At 39.9% G+C, this 20875-nt stretch overlaps 1 protein-coding gene across 1 annotated transcript in view; it reads right to left on the bottom strand.

Annotated features, from left to right (window-relative positions):
• PTPRT (protein tyrosine phosphatase receptor type T) overlaps positions 1–20875 on the bottom strand; it is a 530461-nt gene that overhangs the window by 394731 nt on the left and 114855 nt on the right. The window contains exons 5-6 of the mRNA XM_044440227.1: positions 19825–19940; positions 19311–19485 (exon numbers count right to left, since the gene is read on the bottom strand). Coding sequence (XP_044296162.1) covers positions 19311–19485; positions 19825–19940 — 291 coding nt within the window. The remainder of the gene's footprint in view (positions 1–19310; positions 19486–19824; positions 19941–20875) is intronic.

Raw genomic sequence — 20875 nt, 5'->3', positions numbered from 1 at the left:
AAATGTCTGACAATATTACAGTGTCAATGGCAAACTCAGCTCTGGAATGAAGGCAAGGGAGAAACTAGTTCAAGAACAGCAGAGTAGATGGAAAAGAGAATGGCATATAATTTAGGAAAAGGAATCCATCAATTCAAAACAAATAGGCCAAGAATGTCTCAAAGTAGATGCATAAAAATAAGAAGCAGGAGATCCAGGCAGGCAAGCTATGCTAAAGACCAGCTTTCCAGTAGTCTTTTCCTGCTTCTTTTAACAAGGGCTGCTAAGAGGCTGAAGTCAAATGAGGTGCAAACGCATTCCCATGCTAAATGTCCTGTTTTGTGTCTTCTTCTTAGAAAAAGGTCATGCACACACCAGTCTTACTATTTTGCATTAATATTCTGTCTTATTTCCTCTTGTAAGGATCCAAAATGGCTTAGATAGTTCTCCTCCACTCCATTTGTAAGACTGGTTAGGTAGGTTAGGTTGGGAATATGTGTCTGGCCCAAAGTCAATGAATTTCCTGGCTCAGTTCTTGAACTTAGTTCTTGAAATGCAGTCCTAGTGCACCCTAGTGCCTTCCTGATACTTTGGTTTTTAATTCCCTTCAGGCCCAGCTAGCACGACCAATGGTCCCAAACTCAGTGAACAGAATTTAAGATTATCTGTAGAGGACGAGGTTGCAAAGGTTGTTGTTATTATTAATGCATTGCATTTACATCTTACCTTTTTTCATTTTATGAGGATCCCAAAATGGTTTACATAGCTCTATTTTATCCTTACAACCACAAATCTGTGAGGTACATTAGGCTAAGCCAGCCAGTGAGCTAGAGTTAGGACTAAAACACAGATCTCCGAGTTCCCCAGTCGAACACTGTAACTACCAGACCACATTGACTCTCAGGTTAGCTCATTGCATTCAAGCTAAAGGCCTTTCTGTACATTATGATCTGGTGTTGGATTTTCCTCAGCTAGAACTGTCTTGCCTAAAGTCATAAAGAGCAACACATTTCTTTTGAGTATCAGCAACCTGTATTAAAAATATATCAAAGGTGATCAGGCTATAGATATTATGACTACATATTCATGTATTTAAATGCATGTCAGTACATCTACTCGTAAAGAGGGATGCAAAATTATCTCTGAGGAGAAGTTGCATTTATCCTAAAGTGAATCTTTCTTACTGTCACTACCACATTCCTAAATGAAATTCAAACAAGCATGTTTCAATCTTACATTACAAAAATAGTTATTCAGAAACCCCTATCACCTGCTCACAAATAGTATAGTCTATTTATTCTAATTTACACATTCATCTTCCTGATACATTTATCTTAGTTTTTACAGGCATCTGACAGGTAGTAGTATAATTACACCAATGCTAGGCTCATCGGCACTGCAAAAATCTTAGCAAATGCCTAGGAAAGCCACATGTATCAATGTATTCCTGAAATCTGAGTGGGTTTTCTTTTATTTTACTCTATTTGCTCGGTGGAGGGTCTGTCACTGAGCAAAGGATGACTGAAGTGTCGAGTACATATGTGAAAATTCAAAACTGAAATCACTCCAAAACTCTTGTAGGAGTTGTCAAATCTTTTTCTAACTAAACTGTCAAACAGAGTGTTGAAAAGAACATAGAAGATGTAAATCATTCAAGGTTGGTTTCCAGTTAGAGAAATTCATCATAAGGACAAAAGAAATGCCATGCTGGGTCAGACCAAGGGTCCATCTAGTCCAGCACTGCATCAGACCAGCTGCCCAGGGGATCCTATCAGCAGTGTCTCCCTCCTGCCCAAGATCCCCAGCAACTGGTACAGGAAGGGCACACTGCTTCCGAGACTAAAGTTAGCACATGGACATCAGCAGCAGTAGCCACTGATAGCACGTCCCTCCATGAATTTGCCTAACCACCAATTTAAGCAACCCAAATTGGTGACCATCACTTGTGGAAATGAACTACGCACTGCATAAAGTACGGATTTCTTTCATCTGGCCCAAATCTCTCATCAATCAGTTTCATGGGATAAATGCACTGGGGTTCTAGTACTGGAACTTTCTCCATATCATGGATCATTTCAAAATCTCATCATTACTATAAACAACAGCACCATCATGTGAACCATGACTCACAGATTTTTCCAGGAGATACATCTATTTGTACTCATCCTGACAAAGAGATGACCCAGGAAATTATAGCTTTTCATTTTGAAAGTAATGTGAGAAATGGCTTGATGTACGTACAAGAATATTCCTTAATATTTTTAACAATCTTGAAAGCAACAATAACATTCATTTATTTAAAACATTTATATGCTGCCTAATTGTGCCACAACATCTCTGGGCAGCTCACAGTCAGAAAATAAAGTAACAGGACTATAGTGAGAGACAGCAATAGTAGCTTAGCTTTCAAAAACATATTGGCTCTCCCCAAATGCACCCAAAGCCAAAGGACCCTATCCTATCCATTTAACAAGACTTTGCAGCCTAATTTGAAGAATTAAAGGAGCAGTGAAGAGAAAATTGGCTTGGGATGAATAGCGCCATTGAAACTAAATCTATGGTTGAACATAATCAAGTTCTAGTCTACTTGCACTGTTGAACATTGCCAACAAAGATTAAAGTATTAGGTATTTTGCCTCTGAGCAATTAGTTCTGTCTAAAATATCTGTGCAACTCATTCATATATTTCTTGGATTGTCAATCTGTCCTTGTCTTTAATAGGCTGAGCTTCACGATCATCTTTGCTCCTATGTAGCATCACATACTGGCCCTGAGAAGGTCCACCAACAACAGTGATTTACCTCAAAGCAGGATCAGCAACTATTTGTTACATTTGTATAAAAATGGCCCATTGGCATCATGTTCTCTGGGCACCCATTACACATTAGTACCTTTAACTTTGGGAATCATAGCTATGTGTATATGAAAAAATTACAAAGTGCTGGTATTAACCTATAAAGCCCTAAATGGCTAAGGACCAGGATACCTGAAGGAACCTCTCCTTCCTTATATGTCCTCATGCCCCTTAAGATCTGCCGGACAGGCCCTGCTCCAGGAACCCTGCCTGAAGGAGGTAAAGAGGATGTCTACTCGAAGTAGGGCCTTCTCTGTGGTGGCACCCAGACTGTGGAATGTGCTTTCCAGAGAGTTTCTCCTGGTGCCAAGTCTGTATTCTTTTTGGCGACAGATGAAAACATTTTTATTTGAACATAATTTTAAGAATTAGAGATATTTATTTTAGAAGTTAACAGTCGCTTTTTTTCTTTTGAATGTGATCGATTCATTTTTAATTCTGATTGTATTTTTATCACTAATGATTGTATTTACTATTACTATTTATTATCTATTGTATTATTGTTTTTATCATTGTTGTTGATTTTAAGCTTGCAAGCTGTCCTGAGATGCTGTCGTGAAGGACAGGGTAGAAATGTTTTAAATGAATAAATGAATAAATAAATTAGTTGAATTCATTTTGAACAGAATTTTCCCAGTTTGCACCTCAGATCCTATGCTGACTTGCATGAAAAATGTGTACTTTTGAAAAATGCACACAAGCCCACTTTAATCAGTGTGAGTAAATGCCTACATTTCAATAACACACAAGTGATGCATGCATTTGAAAGCACACAAATGGAAATGTGCCCTCACAGATCATGGCAGGCACAAATTGGAGCAACCATCTAGGTAGAACTAAAAGAACATTGATGAGCTTGAGCTTCGCTGATTTGCACATCCCTACTATAGCTTTGTAGCAGATCAACCTGCTTTGCATAATGAAGGTTCAAATTTAAATAGATGGCACCTGCAGGTGGGCTTGCATATCAGAATGGGCTGGAATGTAGCTGGAAAGGACTAGTTTTGCATGCAAAACATCACATGTTCTGTCTTTGGCATCTCTAGCTAAGGCTGGAGCACCAAGGAAAGCCAGTAGTCTTTGGCATGGACCGCACGGAGCTAGATAGACCTGTGGTCTTGGTCAGGATAAAGCAGCTTCCTAGGTCCTTCCTATCTTACTCAGCAGAGCTCTTGGAGGCTTTTAAAAATCATATCTGCCTACAATAATATTTGCAAAATGTAAATGAAAATGTATTCCTTTTCTTTGCTTCCTTCTGTACAAATGATTTCTACAGGGCTCAGTGAACAGCAAAGGAACTTTCAGTTTAGCTATTCTTATGAAACCTTTTCCCCATTGCAGTTCATCCCCCCCCCCCCCGCAAGCCCAACAATTTCCTGTACTACAGAGCTTTTAAATGAAACTAAATTGTTTAGTTTCATTTGCAGCTAAAAATTAGATGATAGTGCTGTGCAAATATGCTACCAAGAAGAACTAGCTAATATGTTGAGCTGACAAGTGAAGATGCAGCAATGTAAAAACAGTAACAGGAGAAACAAAACCAGGAATGGTAAAAAAGACTTTTAAAAAACTGTCTTCTGAACAGTTTCATAAAACCATCATTGGAAAATATGGACTTTTTTCCACCCCTGATGCCTAATTCCGAAAATACAATAAAAATAAATGTTAAATTCAATGTCGCAAAATCATTTTGGACTTGCTTGGAGAAAATGATCTCCTTGCGAGCAAGCCGGCGCCTCGCGGCACATGCATGCACATATGCCACACCGCCCCAGCCCGTGCCCCCCTGCCTGCGCCACCTTGGTGGCCCACGCCCATCGCCGGCACCTTTCAACTGGCCCCCTGTTAAAAAAGTTTGAGGACCCCTGACCCAGTGGTTCAATGAATGAGTTAAATGAGTGGCCCAATTAAGAAAATATAATGTTTATTTTAATAATAATCCTGCAGAACATGACACTACACTCGAAAAGAAAAGAAAAGAAAAGAAAAAAGAGAAAAACACATAGTGTTCTGAAAATGTGACAAAAGCAGAGACAGATTTCCTTGGGTTCAAGAAGTAAAGGTTTTCTTCTGCAACATTTGTACGAACTACCTAAACTCTTAAAATTATTTAAAATTATGACTTAAGGTTATTAGAGTCATAAAGCAAAGGTCACTATCATTAGATTTGGATGTCATTGTATTTCCCCATTCATTAGGATTAATTAAGGAAAATAAAAATCCAAAGTTTTTGTACTCAGTACAAAAGCCAGGCAGGGGAATTGGGTGCATATTTTAAATATTTCCTGCATTCAAAACTTTGCCCATCCCTTTGCTACCCCCATCCTGAGCCAAATAGGCATTTGATAACCAGGGAAAACCAGCTTATTCCAATTTTATTGCTATCCTTGAAACTTCAAACATTAAATTATGTGCATTCCTTCTACATTTTCCCCCTTTCCCTTATTAATTCAAAGACATTCTTAGCAATGGACCACAACACTTTCATATACTGAGTAAGAGAAGAAGTACATCTGAGCTCTCCAGTTAGATAACACTAGAGGTTCCCTTCTCAGTTGTATGAAGAATTTCCAGAACAGTATAACCTTTTGTGACAGTTTACACACATACAAAGATATCACAGCATGCACAGGGAGATGGAAGGGAGCAATCTTTTTACAGAGCACATCACATCCACAACCAGTTCCTCATAGCAAGCTGTACTTTCATATTTTACAGGCTGAATTTAATTTCTTGAAGTAGCAACCCTGGGGGAGAAACCCTCATTACTGAAGCTTAACTGGCATGGAAGGAAGCCTTGCCACAATTGCTTCAATTTCCCCATATCTCAGTTGATAATATGGAGAAACGTGATCAATATTCTTTACTCATGAAGCCAAACCCATCCAGCATCTCTTTTTCCCCCTCATTTGGTGGCAGCAGGGAAGTAAATGAAGAGTCCTCAAATAAGATACCTGATCCAATAATTTCAGGAATGGCTCTTAAGAAACTGTCTTAACCTATCCCACCACACATCCAGCGAAATGAAAGTTGCTCTGTACCCTAGCAGCTACTTGTATTTGCATTTTATTATTAGCATATGTGACCCAATTCATACTCTTCCTTTTCCCCAGGTATGGGGGCACTTGTATTTAAAAAAAATCTACTCCTTTGCAGCATTTTTAGAAAACCAATAAAAGCTTAGTAAGGTTTCTGGGTCTAATATACTCCTGTATCATACACTTTACCTTTTAAAAGCTTCAAGAAATATGGAGTAGCATATTTCTAGGATTTTTTTATTTTTTTGTGGGGGAGCAGGGAGGGAAGTGGCATTTCAATATACCTAAAAGCACTCCTGCCACTACTAACAACAACACCCTGTTATGAGTAAGCTATAAGGATACGTTGAATTCCTTCCATTATTTCTGATTAGCCCTAGGCATTTTTTAAAATTGTTTCTCTTACTTTTCTGTTAATATCAGGGGGCCCAAGGCATCCTAATAGTTCTTGGATTAGTTTTGGAATAGGATACCAATAACAGTTGTTTTTTCTCTGTTCAAGTGTGCTTGTTAGTAAATCAAATCATTCAAATGAAATTATATATATAGTATTTCCTGCTAAGCCTTTAAAGGGGGCTGAATGACCCAGTAGCAGATTGATATGGTAAAAATGAACAAAACTGTGGTACAAGGTTTTAAAAAAATCAGTGTGCGTCCCTGGTAGAGCACCAGAAATACTGAGCCAGTAGGACAGTGGGCAGTTCACCAGTGGGAATATCCAGCAATATTCACAAAATGGGATGCATTTTACACCAACTTATATTGCCCCAAAATGAAGTTAATAGTGTGGTCCTACCCATGATTAGACAGCATGGCTGGCTGGAGATGTCTGGGAATTGTAGGACTTCCTTCTGCCTAAATATGGATAGGATTGTCTTTACAATATGAGAGAGAGATTCAGACAGACAGACAGAGCATGAATGAGCATGAAAAATAACAGACTGGAATCAACTATCACAAGAGCAAATCAATCATCCCACTCATTCAAGAGAGACTTCATATCAGTATTCAGAAACTGAATAACACTGACAAGCAACAAAAGACCATGAGCAGAAAGTGAAACACACTTTAGGGTCAGAAATGGACACGGACTTATTGAAAAATCAATGCTAGGTCAAGGAATTATATCAGAGTTCAGAAATATCTTCTGTTTTATGTAGTTTATATGGCCAATGAAAAATGTAACAGGAAGGGGCTCATCTTTTTTATCAGACCAATATCTGGATAGGTTTGCAAGCTTTTTAGCTTCCGCTTCAAAACCAGTTCACCTGAAATAAAAGGACTAGGCACTCATAATTATCTTTGCTGTGCTGCATTTCATAAAGCACAATAAACAGAACTCAGTGTATTCCATAAAGGTATTAATTTTACGCACACTACAGACTGTCAGAGAACATGGTTTTATAAATAATACATTAACTTTCCAATAATTGCTTAAGGTTATGAACAAAAACTAAATGTGTGGCACCTTAAAAAAGTGTATTATGGCATAAATGTTTTCAGATGTGAAAACTGAGAAGAATATCAGTGTATCTTGTGTTGCAAGTATTCTAGGGGTACAGTTGTGGCACTGTATCAGAGTTGAACTTTCCCATTGCCTACCCTGCATCATTTGTTTGTAAGGTAAGTTGATGTCCTCCTCGTCCTCCTGCTGCCACTTAGCAGTGAAAATTTTTGCAGTGTCAGGGATGGAGCGAAGCCTGCAGTGGATTCCAGGAGGCAATGAAGATCCTGACCTGTGGACCTTGCCCACTCCTGCAGTATGTTCAGCGTGAATCAAATAAATTGCATTCTACCATTACAACCATAAATTAGGGAAAGCAGGTGTTATGAATGACATGCAAATAATTGATCTAAAAGTTGTCAGGGCATGAGAAGTTGGTTCAAGAATGATTCATGACAATTTTGAAAATATGGAAAATATAATAAATCAACTATGTATAGGACTTTGAGTTTTGATGAGTGACCTCCAACAGATTGACAGTCATTGTATATTTTCTTTCTCATTGGATTGCTACCCATAATGGTTTGTCATGTCACAAACTCATGCTGATTCCTACAGAGTGGTTGTTTGAGCACTAGAAGTTCCCCAGACAATCCAGGTATTACTGTACCCATGATCTTTGTTGTGTTGCCCGGACCTAGGGTTGCAAATAACCCTATTGTGGATACAGGGAATCGGCTACCAACTTTCTTAGTAAGAGAGGGGAAAAAACAAACCCTTGTCACTCTAGCCAGGTATGCTGTAGCATGTGCCAGTTGACAACTACTTCAATAGCATCCAAGTGGTAAGTCCACAGTGAGCCCAGTCACCCCGAATTACTGCACAACAACCAACCTACTGCCACTTATGGCCAGAGAGGATTGTTGTGGTGTGCAAATGTCCCATAGACCTTGTTTTGTCAATTTACAGGCCAATTTCTCCCTTTGCAAAACCTTGCTTAGGGACCGGCAGGTATGAGCATAGAATGCCAGTACTTTACCACTTACACTGGCTACCAGTTGAAGTCCAGGCCCAATTTGAGGTGCTGGTGATTATCTATAAAGCCCAAAATGGCTAAGCACATGATTACCTGAAGGAGCGTCTCCTTCCACATGTGTCTGCACACCCATTAAGATCTGGGACAGAAGCCTTTCTCCGAGAGCCCTCCTTGAAGGAAATTAGGAGGGTGACTACCTGGAGAAGAACCTTCCCTGTGGTGGTACCCCGATTGTGGAATACACTCCTCAGAGAGGTTCACTTGGCACTGTCACTTTATTCTTTTTGGTACCAGGCTAAAACCCTTTTTATTTTCCCAATGTTTTAAGGTTTGACTGTTTTTAACATGGGTTTAATTGTTGATTGGTTAAGGATTTGATTAGGATGCTGTGTTTTATTTTGTCTTATTGTAAACCATCCTGAGGCTATGGTAAGTGACAGTCTAAAAAAGTTTTAAATAAACAAACAAAATAAACTGTTTACTATGTCAGGTCAAGGAGAAAGTCTAATATATACTGTGGCCCAGTAGTCTGATAACATAGTTACAGTTTGTATAAACGTGATTGTTTTTATCCTATAGCAGAACTTGTCCAGAATAATCCTGCAGGAGGGAAGGGCAAAATGTGAGTGAGAAGGAATAGAAAAGGAAGGAGGTGAAACAGAAATGGTGAAGGTGGAACTTCATGGTGTCCATGAAGGTTATATTCAGGTGGGACTCAGGGAGAGTCTGGATGGGAAATAGGAGCAGCAGGATTAATCATGTAACTTAGTAACATGTAAATTATTTTTGCTGTTACTCTATTCTATAGCAGGGACTGTGGAACCAACCATGGGTGCTTTCTTAAAGTATACATTAATATCCTGCCACTTTTAAAATTATAGATAGTTATGAGACTCTAAGGTTGGAGAAAAGTAGGAGTTGCAACAGTAATTGTACTTCAATATGTTATTTAAGCTGCTGCTGTTATATTATAGTGCAGGAATATGGAACCAGACTGTGTACCTTTTTTAAACTATAACTTAAATCTGAATACATCCTGAAAACTGGCTTTCCCAATTTCTTCCATGCCACATCCATTCTCTATAGGCATATATAAAATGCTGTTTCCATGAGGAAACTCCAGGGTTACTTCTTTGAGAGGCAGAGATTTCTATGCCTACCTATGAGCTATTGTTTCCAAAGGACTACACTTGCCCTAGTTCCTTGGTTCAAGTTAAGAAACTTCTGTGCACTTTCAGTGACCCATTTCTGCTGATAAATTTACAGGTCTCAAAAGACCACAAAATTTACAGTCTACAAAAGGCTCAAAACTAGTTGGCTCAAAAATATGTGAGGAAATAAGCAAGCCTTAATTTACAAGTTTATAAATTTATCAGAGGTTTATGCTACTGGAATTTTCTGATAAAATTTATTTTGGAATGCTGGACATGCTAAATTTCCTGAAATAATAAGCAACAATCATATTAAAATCATGACAAATGATTCTATATCACTTCTCACATTTCTATACTATATTTCCAGACTCTGCTGTTCTCCACTTTTGCATACTTGTCTGTCACTTTCTATCAGCCCGAAATGGTTTGAGGCCAGGTGATCTGAAGGAATGTCTCCTTCCATACATGCCTGCCTGAACACCAAGCTCATCAACTGCAGTCCTTCTCAGAAAGGTCTCTTCAAAGAAAAGAGGATGGCTACTAGAGGACCTTCTTGGTTGTGGCACCCCAACTATGAGATCATCTCCCCAAAGAGGTTTGCCTGGCACATCCACTCTTTACTGTTTTTGGCACCAGGTGAAAACCTTTTTATTCTTCCAGTATTTTAATGATTGCTATCTTCATCTTTTACTATATTTTTAGTGTAGTTCTGAGAATGTTTTAGCTGTGCTTGTAGAGAATGGATTATTGTATTATTGTGTTTATGAATGGTATTTGTTGTGATTTTTTTCATGTGTGCTTTATATTAATTATTGTAATTTTCCTTTTGTAAACCACTCAGGGAACCTTTGGGGGGTAGATGTGGGGGGGATAGATGCGGAGTTTTATATTGTTTTAATATTTTTATTGTATTTTAATCTGTTTTTATGGAGTCGATCCTGGCCACGTTGATGGTTGAGCTACATGGGGAGCGCGTGGCTGCCGCCATTGGGGTGGTCATGGGCAATGGACATTACAGCAGTGGGGGTTTAACGTGTCCGCATAGAAGAAGGAGGGACAGATGGCTGACACCTGTCCTTCCTTCTGGTTCTACCTCCAGCCAGAGGGTTCCAGGAAGTCTTGTCAACTGCCCCTAGGGCCTGACGGTGCTGTTGCTTAATGCCAGGTCGGTCCACAATAAATCGTCCCTCATCCATGACCTGATTGTGGATGAGGGGGTCAACCTGGCTTGCATAACAGAGACCTGGGCGGGAGAGGGGGGGATGTCGCCCTCTCACAAATGTGCCCACCTGGGTATCTGGTTCAGCACCGTCCATGCCTGGAGGGGAGGGGAGAGGGGTCGCTTTGGTTTACCGAGCCTCCATCTCCCTCACAGGGCTTCCAGTCCCTTCAAGGCCGGGGCTAGAGTGCCTCTACTTGGTGTTGGGTGACCGAAACAGACTGGGGATTCTGTTGGTGTACCGTGCACCTTCTGCCGAACAGTCTCCCTGCCTGAGCTGACGGAGACTGTCTCAGACCTGGTGTTGAGGACCCCCAGGATGTTGGTCCTGGGGGACTTCAATGTCCATGCTGAGACTGGTCTGTCCAGGGCGGCTCAGGACTTCTTGGCCAACATCCCGTTTCTGGGCAAGGTGTTGGAGCGGGTGGTGGCGGGACAACTCCAAGCACTCTTGGAGGAAACTGATTATCTGGACCCATTTCAGTCCGGCTTCAGACCCGGGTACGGTACTGAATCTGCCTTGGTCGCCCTGTATGATGACCTGCGCAGGGAGAAAGACAGGGGGAGTGTGACCCTGTTGGTTCTCCTGGACCTCTCAGCAGCTTTCGATACCATCGACCATGGTATCCTTCTGGATAGGCTAGTGGGATTGGGGGTTGGAGGCACTGCTTTGCAGTGGTTCCGCTTCTATCTCAATGGCCAATTCCAGAAGGTGGTGTTGGGGGACTATGGCTCTGCGCCATGGCAGCTATGCCATGGAGTACTGCAGGGGTCCATTTTGTCCCCCTTGCTATTTAACATCTACATGAAACCACTGGGGGAGGTCATCAGGAGGTGTGGGCTGTGAAATCATCAGCATGCTGATGATACCCAGCTCTACCTCTCATTCTTTACCAATCCAGGTGAGGCAGTGACTGTACTGAACCGGTGCCTGGCCAAGGTAATGGGCTGGATGAGGGCCAATAAACTGAAGCTCAATCCAGATAAGACAGAGGTCTTGTTGGTTGGCGGATCAGGCTTCAGGGAAGGGGACCTGAACCTAGTCCTGAATGGGGTTGCACTCCCTCTTAGGGACAAGGTCCACAGCTTGGGAGTGCTCCTCAACCCAGAGCTTTCACTGGAAGCTCAGGTGACAGCAGTGGTGAGGAGCGCTTTCTTTCAGCTTCGGCTGATCCATCAGCTGCGTCCCTACCTGGAAGACGACTGCCTGGCAACGGTGACACACGTGTTGGTGACTTCCCGACTTGACTTCTGTAACGCACTCTACATGGGGATGCCCTTGAAGACGGTCCGGATACTTCAACTGGTTCAAAATAGAGCTGCCAGGCTGCTGATGGGGACTGGGCGTTATGTTCACATGACTCCAGTTCTCCGTCAGCTTCACTGGCTCCCCATTGAAGTCCGGGCCCAATTCAAGGTGTTGGTGATGACCTATAAAGCCCTTAACGGCTTGGGTCCTGGTTACCTGAAGGAGCGCTTACACCCATATATGCCCACCTGCCCCCTGAGATCAGCGGAAGAGGCCCTTCTCCAGGAACCCTCCATGAAGGATATTAGGAGGGTAAGTACTCAGAGGGCTTTCTCTGCAGTGGTGCCCAATCTATGGAATGTGCTCCCCAGAGAGGTCCGCCTGGTGCCATCGTTATTTGTTTTTCGGCGCCAGGTGAAGACCTTTTTATTCAAACGCTATTTTAATTGTTAATATTGTTTATTTATTTTATTTTTTGGGCCAGGTCGACTCATACTATATGGTTTTATACTGCTCTTATTTATTTATTATTGTGAGCCGCCCTGAGGCTTCGGCGAATGGGGTGGCATAGAAGTCTTCCAAATAAATAAATAAATAAATAAATGATTAGGGTAGAAATATAATAAATACTATTATATTATAGTAATAATCTCTTTGTATGCATACACAGATTTTCAGTACTCTTATGCATTTGGCAGGATATATCAAAAACCAATGGATGGATCCAACTCCATTTTAAGTGTCCTTTGCACAACTTGGAGGTAGGAATGGGCTTTTGCAGGCTTCACCTGCTCTGAAATCCCATGTACTTGTTTGAAAGTCAAGTAGGAACCTTATGCAAAATGTTGCTTCTACCTTCTCTATATACATTGAAGTTGGGATGATGTGGTTTAATGTAACAGATTAATTGCTTAGAAAATGGAATTGCAGCTCTATGATAAAAACATGCGAAAATGGCTACAGTTCCATGATACTATACTTACCATTAATACTGTACTTCTACAATATCCATTATCCATCAGTGCTCATATTGTACTTCATTCCCAAAGTTAAATGGGATCAATACATTTGCTGAATGATGAATTCAAGCAGTTGGTTGCAACATATATTTGGGTTTGCCTTGATTTAGGTTTAGGGACCAGACTATTAATTGAACTAGACTGAAATTGCAGACAACTATAATGTATATCTAAACATATTACCACAATCCAATAAACAGTTCTTTATAATTAAGAAGTTCAAATTTGCTTTCATTTCAGCTTCTGTACATGCAGACCATTGCAAAGTTGATACTGTTGCGAAATTAAACAGATCTCTCCAGAAGCATTAACCCACATAATTCCTCAGGGATATTTGTAATTCATTACACTACCTTACATCAAGCACTCGTGTATTTGCTGGATAAATGGGGGAGAAAAACAAAGAATATGTCTTGACAAAATAATAATTATCTCCTCTTCCTCCTCCTCTTCTTCCTCAGCACTGCTCCCACAATAGCTTTTCCGCCTCCCCATCTGTCTACACTCAACACTAAATCTATCAATGCCATGCCTCCTGGAGGGACATTTATCACAATTCACCAGTAGCATTGCATGAAACAGCTATCATAACATGTGTGATGAGTAATCAGTTCTCTGCCTGTGAGTTGATGCTGCTGATTTTGCATCTCAAGATGCTGATTTTGCATCTTTCCTCATTTTGAACCAGTATAGGCTTTCAGAGGGTTACTGGAGACATTTGATTCATTCAATCTTAATATGCACTTCTGAAATCAATATAAGAATACAAACTATGAGTTATTATTTGCACATGTCCAAATTTTGCAATGCAATTTGCAATATTAGGGCAGAGTTTTCAAGACCATATATTGATTAAAATAACATGAAATTGCATTTTCTTAGGCAACTTTGCTTGCAAAAGTATGTGCAAGCACATAAAATGCTTAAGCATTTTCTGAAAAGCATATTTCCAGAAAGAAAGAAAGAAAGAAAGAGAGAGAGAGAGAGAGAGAGAGAGAGAGAGAGAGAGAGAAAGAGGGAGGGAGGGAGGAAGGGAGGGAGGGAGGGAGGGAGGGAGAGTCGGTCACATGGAAATGGGTAGAGACAGGACGTGCTCCAGCGGAGCCAAACTCAAGGAACCAAGGTTCAATTTGGATGCCAGGAAGTACTTCCTGACAGTTAGGACCCCAAGGGTATGGAATGGGCTTCCCTGGGATGTGGTTGAGGACCCATCAGTGAGGGTGTTCAAGAATAGGATAGGCATGCACATGGTAGCCATGTCATGAGTAGAGCCAGCTAGAGCTGCGGGTCAGACTAGATGGCCTGGGAGGACCCTTCTGACTCGCTCTGTTTCTATGTTTTGAAAGGGGGGGGGGGGAAGGGGAGGAGAGAGGGAACTGTAAATGGGGAAATAAGAAACCAAAATCAGCAGATTTCTCCATTCCTGTTTTACTTACATTCATGAAACTCTGAACATGCAGTGTCCATTTTAAAGCTTACTGTATAATAGCTAAAGCCATTGCCAATGCTTGTTCAGCCAAGATTAAATACTGCATGGAACAAGGCTAAAGGTGAATGCCTGTATTTACAGAAAAAGCTACAGTATGAAATATTTTTAAGTGCCTACTGCATGGTCGACTAGTCTGGTGACCATTAGAGCTTTATCTCTGCCAGTCCACTCCTGCCAATCCACTACTGCATGGTTAGCAATCACCCTAATCCTAAAACAAAGCTTTCAGACACTGTTTTATCCAGGGGAAAATGATTGTCTTCACTGGACCAGGTGCACTGTGAGGATTTTCTTGAGCTTTGGAACAATAAAGAGTGAGACTCTGCCTGACCTTGCTACAGACTCACTGCACCCAGTGAGATAATGTTATTTACTGACCTGCAGATACTCATCGCAGCAGGCCATGGAGCCATGCCCACAAGGAAAATCCAAAAGTACAAGCAGTTGTCCTGAGCCACATCAGCAAATTAATTCTAGGATTTATCATTGCTAGGAGCAAATCTTTTGTAAAGCCGAAGTCTTGATTGCCCCCTCAAAGTTAAGCCACCCCAAAGTGTCTTGAACTACAACAGAAATCAATGAGGAGGTCCACAGGTGTGTCAGACAGTTAACAAGACACTAGGGTTTACTAACTGAGCTGAACATGCCAGTCAAGTGCAAGAATGGCTTTCTCCTGTGATTTCCTTCACCAGTTCAACTTGTTGCGCCTTGACAATGCAGTCAGGGTGGCATGCTGCCATAGCTATCAAGCTACACAAAGCAATCCATGACTTAATTTACATGACAAGAAAAACCACAGATCCTGTCCAAGCCATTACCAGAACTGTAGTGCAGTTAACAAGCCAGTGTAGCTTAGCAATTGTCTGCTAATTGTACAGAGTGACCCACTGTACTGTTGTGGGGAAAATTAACTCTCCCTGCTACTGTGAAGATTGTACTATGGTCAAAGAGAACAAGGTATTCTAAGATGGCATTGGCATCCATGAGAATAGAGGTACTTGTGTTGCATTCCTGCAACAACCCTGCTGAGGCCTCAAGAGTAGGACCTGTGAGCACATTTCTGAATTTGAAAAACTGCTATGGACAGTTCTACGAAATGCCTCATCACGTCTTTGGTATTTATGTGTCACAGATACCAACCCTGGTCACCACAAGGTCTCTTCAGTAAGAGACTGTCTAGTTCAACCAACTGCTGGTAGTACAGTACAGTTATTGTTATTGGTACATGCCATCAAGTTGTCTCTGACTGATGGCGACTCAGTGAAGGAATCCTCTTCAAAGTGTCCTATCATTTACAGTCCTGCCCAGTTCTTATAAACTTGACACTGTGGCTTCCTTTATGGAATCAATCCATCTCATAGTTGGTCTTCCTCTTCTTTCCCTGCCTTTGACATTCCCTAACATGATTGTCTTTTCCAATGAGTCGTAGGTTCTTGTGATGTACTCAAAGTATGACAGCTTCAATTTTGTCATTTGTGCTTCTAGGGGAAGTTCTGGTTTGGTTTGATCCATGACCCAGCTCTTTAATTTTCTACTGAGGCAGAGTATTCACAAACATCTCCTTCAGCCAAGGTCTCCAGTTTTCAAATGCATTGATTTTCTTCACTGTCCAGCCTCCATACATGGTAATAAAGCATATAATCATTTTGGAAAATCTTCAGCAAAACCATTTTACACCTGATGATCCTTTTTAGTTCTTTCATTGCTGCCCTTCCAGACCTCAGTTTTCTTGGCTGTCTCCATTTGAATTGATGACTAAGCCAATGTACACAGATTTTTTTCAGTTTCAAGTTCTTCATTGTTGATATTAAAGTTGACCAAGTCTCCTGTAGTCATGACCTTTGTTTCCTTAATGTTCAGTTTCAGTCTTTCCTTTGCACTTTCTTCTTTCTTTTTAACCAGGAATCATTTTGATTCATCGGTGCTTTCTACCAGTAATATATCCTTAAGTTACTGATGTATCTTCCACGAATTTTCATTCCTTCTACCTCTGATCCTGATACAACTCTCCTTATAATATGTACAGATTGAACATATAGGGAAATAAAATATACCACTGTCTAATGTCTTTGCCTTTAGGAAACTATTTTGTTTCTCAGTTTTCTGTCTTAACACAGGCTTTTTCTCCATAATACAGACAATGCAGGACAATAAAGTACTGAAGCACACCCATTTCTTTCAGGAGCATCCATAGCTTCTCATGATCTACACAGTCAAAAGCTTTGTTGTAGTCTATAAAGCATAGGCCAATCTTCTGAAATTCTTTCCTTTGTTGCTGTTGCCAACATACATTTGCAGTATCAAGTGCCTCTTCTTTTTTGGAATCTAGCTTGAACATCATACAAATATTTGTTCCATACTGGGTAAAAGTATTTGTTGCAGCACCTTGAGCATCACTTTGCTTGCACAGGAAATTAGTGCAATTGTCCTATTATTGCTGCACTCTTTTCTTGCAGATTGTATTTCCAATATCTGGGACATTGCTTTGTTTTTCATATTTATTGGCAAGTTCTTGTTAGGATTTAGACTGACTGAATGTCTGTACCGTGGAATTATTCTATTGTTACTCTTATCTAGTCTGTGTTCTTTATTCCTTCAAAATTTCAGTTTTGAACAGTTTTCACTTCACTTTCCAATATTGCAAATTCTTCCTCATAGCATTCCACTTTAAAGAGTCTGTCATCCTTTATCTCTTCTGCACAGTTCTTCCATATATGGTTTCCACCCTCCCTCCCTCTCTCATTCTCTCACTCTTAATTCTGGCCAGATAATATGTCCCCTTCTTGATTATTCAGTATTTCTAGGTTGGAATTTCCCTTTGATTTTATGGAGGAAGTCCCATGTTTTCCTCTTTTGCTGTTCTCTTCTATTTCTTTTCACTGGCCATTGTAAGTTATTTTTACATGATAGTTGCTGAAAAGTTGCATTTGGGATTCTGACCTGCTTTCTGTCACCTTTTGCTTTTGCTTTACAACTTGCATAAAAGTTTCCAATTTCTTTTTCTTCAGCATCTGCTCTAGAGCATAGATTTGAATTTTGGTTAGTCTGCCAGGTTTTCCAAGAATTGATTGACATGATTCGGCCACACATGGTATTAAAGCCCCTTAGCACCTGTGTTACATTGTGCTTCAGTAATGGAACTATGCCTTTTGAGTTTGCCATTCCTAGGATAAAACACTGTGTTTGTCTGACTGAATCCAGTTCACTTAGTTTACCCGCAGTACTGCAGTATTTGACTATTTCATTTCTTGCTTTATGGTTACCCATTTGCCTTGACTCATACTTCTCACATTTTATATTGATATTGTATGAGTTCTGCAGCATTGAACTTTCTTTTTGCCTCTGTGTATCTCATCCATTAGATTTCCTTGTGGCTTTGATCTAGTTCTTCATTAGCAACAGTGCTATTCATGCTTTGCTCTTCCCCAGTAGTTGGTTGACTGCCTTCCGACCTGAAAGTCTCATCCTCTGGCACTCCATCTTGTTTCATTTTTCAATCTTTCATCATAGAATTTACACTAAGGAATATTCAGAAGTGCTTTATCATTGCATCCCTCTGCACAGTATTAAGCAGAGGGATGCAAGAGTTAGCTTGTCTGCCATTGTCTGTGAAAGATCCTCTGCCACTGTTGCATTTGACTACTGTTGCTGCCCCCAGTAGCTGCCTTTCAGGAGTTTCTCCACTACCATGACCATTAGATATATCCAATCTCTTTCTGGTGATGTGATCATTATTTCTTTTGTACAGTGTGGATGCATCTTAGTCTGGTGCATCCATTTTGACCATTCCACTTTGAGTGACCCTGCTAGGAGACCAAATAAGTGAGTCTACCGTCTTAATTACTGTGCATCGCTCTTAGTTTCACTGACACTCTTAAACCCCTCACCACATTAAGGTGTTCATCTGAGAGGTTTTGTTTGAACAAATGTTTTGGCAATGTCCAGTAGTTCCTTTTTCATTATCTTTATTTTTAGAAGGAACGTTGTTTCACAGATAATATCCTGGAACAGCCTTTGATATTCATTAAGAAATGATTAGTGTAAATAGATTCTCTGCACCCTTTTGACCTCTAGAAAATAAACATTGCTACATCGGGAAGACAAACACTTCCTAAAATGCTTCCAATATTTGAATGACTGAAATACAGATGCTGCTTTCAAATGGATGTATATTCCAATATAGGCAGCACAATCCAATGTGGCATTAGGGACTCAGGATTATAGGCATCCTATCAAGGGTCAAAGGGGTGAGAAGGCAAAGGTCACTTCTGTACTCTCTCAACTCTACAATAGAAGATTCTCATCACATCTATATCATAAGCAGAATCTAGTTTCTTTAAGGATACCTGTATTATTTTTAGTTCTTAATTTGCTGTTTCACTAAACACATCTGCAGAACCCCAGAGAACAATAGTGCATAACTTTCAGAGGGGTAGCCATGATAACCTGTTGTAGCATAAGTCAGTGAAAACTGATCTATCTAACTTGGAACATTCTTTAGGAAGCTTACATAACTACATAATATAGCAAGTAGCAGTTTCACTTTGTGCCTTAAAACAATGCCAAGTTTTTTAAACAAATCAGCATAGGTTTCAATGACAATGACTCTAAATCAGATTTCATGTCTGTATGCTAAGATACTACTCAATTGCAAAAGCTCTCTGGGTGGTCTGATGATACTTCCCATTCATTTTTAAAGACTCAAGATCAAGAATAAAAATTGTCAGATTTAGGATTTTCAGGGTGACTTTATCCTGGAGTTCTGTGTGTTTCTCTTTTGTTCTGTATTATGACAAAGAATGCACACTTTTTTATTGGTTGCCACTTACCTTTCACTATTAGTTCTGCATAGTTTGAAACTCCTGATCCACCATCTGAGCGGATGACACACCGATATTTGCTGATGCTGCGCTGTGAAGTATCAGCTACACTGACAGTCGCAGAAAAACGTCTGTGGTTGACTACTCTGGTGACCATTAGTGCCGTATCCCTGCCATTCCACTGCTGTCAGGCAAACAGAGGAGAGATGGAATCCTAAGTATGGGATGGTCATCAAAGATGCTTCTAATCCATTTCATAATTCTTTATTAGAATACAAATGTTAAGGTCATTCATTCTTAAATAAATGACTCCTGAGAAGTTAGGTAGTCTCATATAAATTCATTTCAGTTCTTTAATTTCAATGATTACCATATATTATTATATTTCACAATATGTTGCAGTACTCATTTGAGTCAAATATCTGAGGTCTTGGAAAATGGCAGAGACCTCCTTGAAGGTACAGAGATCTATCAGAGCAGTTGAACCAATGAAAGAGTAACATTGGGTTCATGCACACTTTACCTGTAGCCAAAGTTTGTCATGCTGAGACCACTTTCCTCCAGCAATGCACTGAAATGTTGCATTCTGTCCAACATTAACCTCCACATTTTGAAGCCGTAAGAAGTGAGGTGCTTTTCCTAACAAAAATGAAAAAAAAATTATCTTCACAGAGCATCAGAGTACTGGCATTAGCGCAGAGGTATATTATGAGAGTCCATCATTCTTGACAAACAGGACAGGTTTCCTACAAAACAAATGAGTTGTAAAAGCAGTGCTGAACACTTGCTTTGTCTTTTGAATGTGGCATGGCTCTATTGTTCTAGCTTAGACCATTGAAAGAAAAGTCTTCATATCTTGGCACAAGCAAGTATACAATAAATAACTGCTTAGTTTTGCAACAAAAGAATTCAATGTTTCCTAGAATCAATTTCTGTTATAGTTTGTTCAAAGGAAATGACAAATTTCTTCTGTGGAAGGATGAAATAATATTACTAACAATTTGTCTGAAACTATAGTTTAGAATGAGGGTTAAACTCTTCTATCAAATGAGAGTCAATAATAATTAAACCTTTTAACCTCATGCAATCAATTCCATGCAAGTATAAACAGAAGTGAATCATACTGTATTCAATGGTCCTTGCATCAAAATGAGAATACTTTGGATTAAAGTTTCAGATGGCTAAGTATGATCTTGTCTTTGTCCTATCACTTCTTATTTAACTCAAAATTTTAAGGGGGCCTAAATTAAAAACATGTTCTCCATATGGTAAATCAAAATTATACTTTTATCAGTAAGTTATAATTTAAAGCGCGCTGACAAGAATAAGGTTCTGCCACAGAAGATTCCCCAGTGTTTAGTTCCCTGATAAGATATCAATATTTTCCTATTATATATAATGTTCACTAATAATTCTCAAGTAAGCTACATTTTATATTAGTCAAAAAGCTGAGAAGCATTTAATCTCAACAAATGATAACAGCAGCTATTGAGCTATTTAAATTAATTTAATAATTTTGCTATACAAATCAATTTCTGACAATTTGTTAAATTAACAACAAATTTCCTATTATT

Source organism: Varanus komodoensis, unplaced genomic scaffold (assembly GCF_004798865.1).
Source record: "Varanus komodoensis strain SLA01 unplaced genomic scaffold, ASM479886v1 scaffold37, whole genome shotgun sequence".
Lineage (NCBI taxonomy): Eukaryota > Metazoa > Chordata > Lepidosauria > Squamata > Varanidae > Varanus > Varanus komodoensis.
This window is presented reverse-complemented; position numbering and strand designations above follow the sequence as displayed.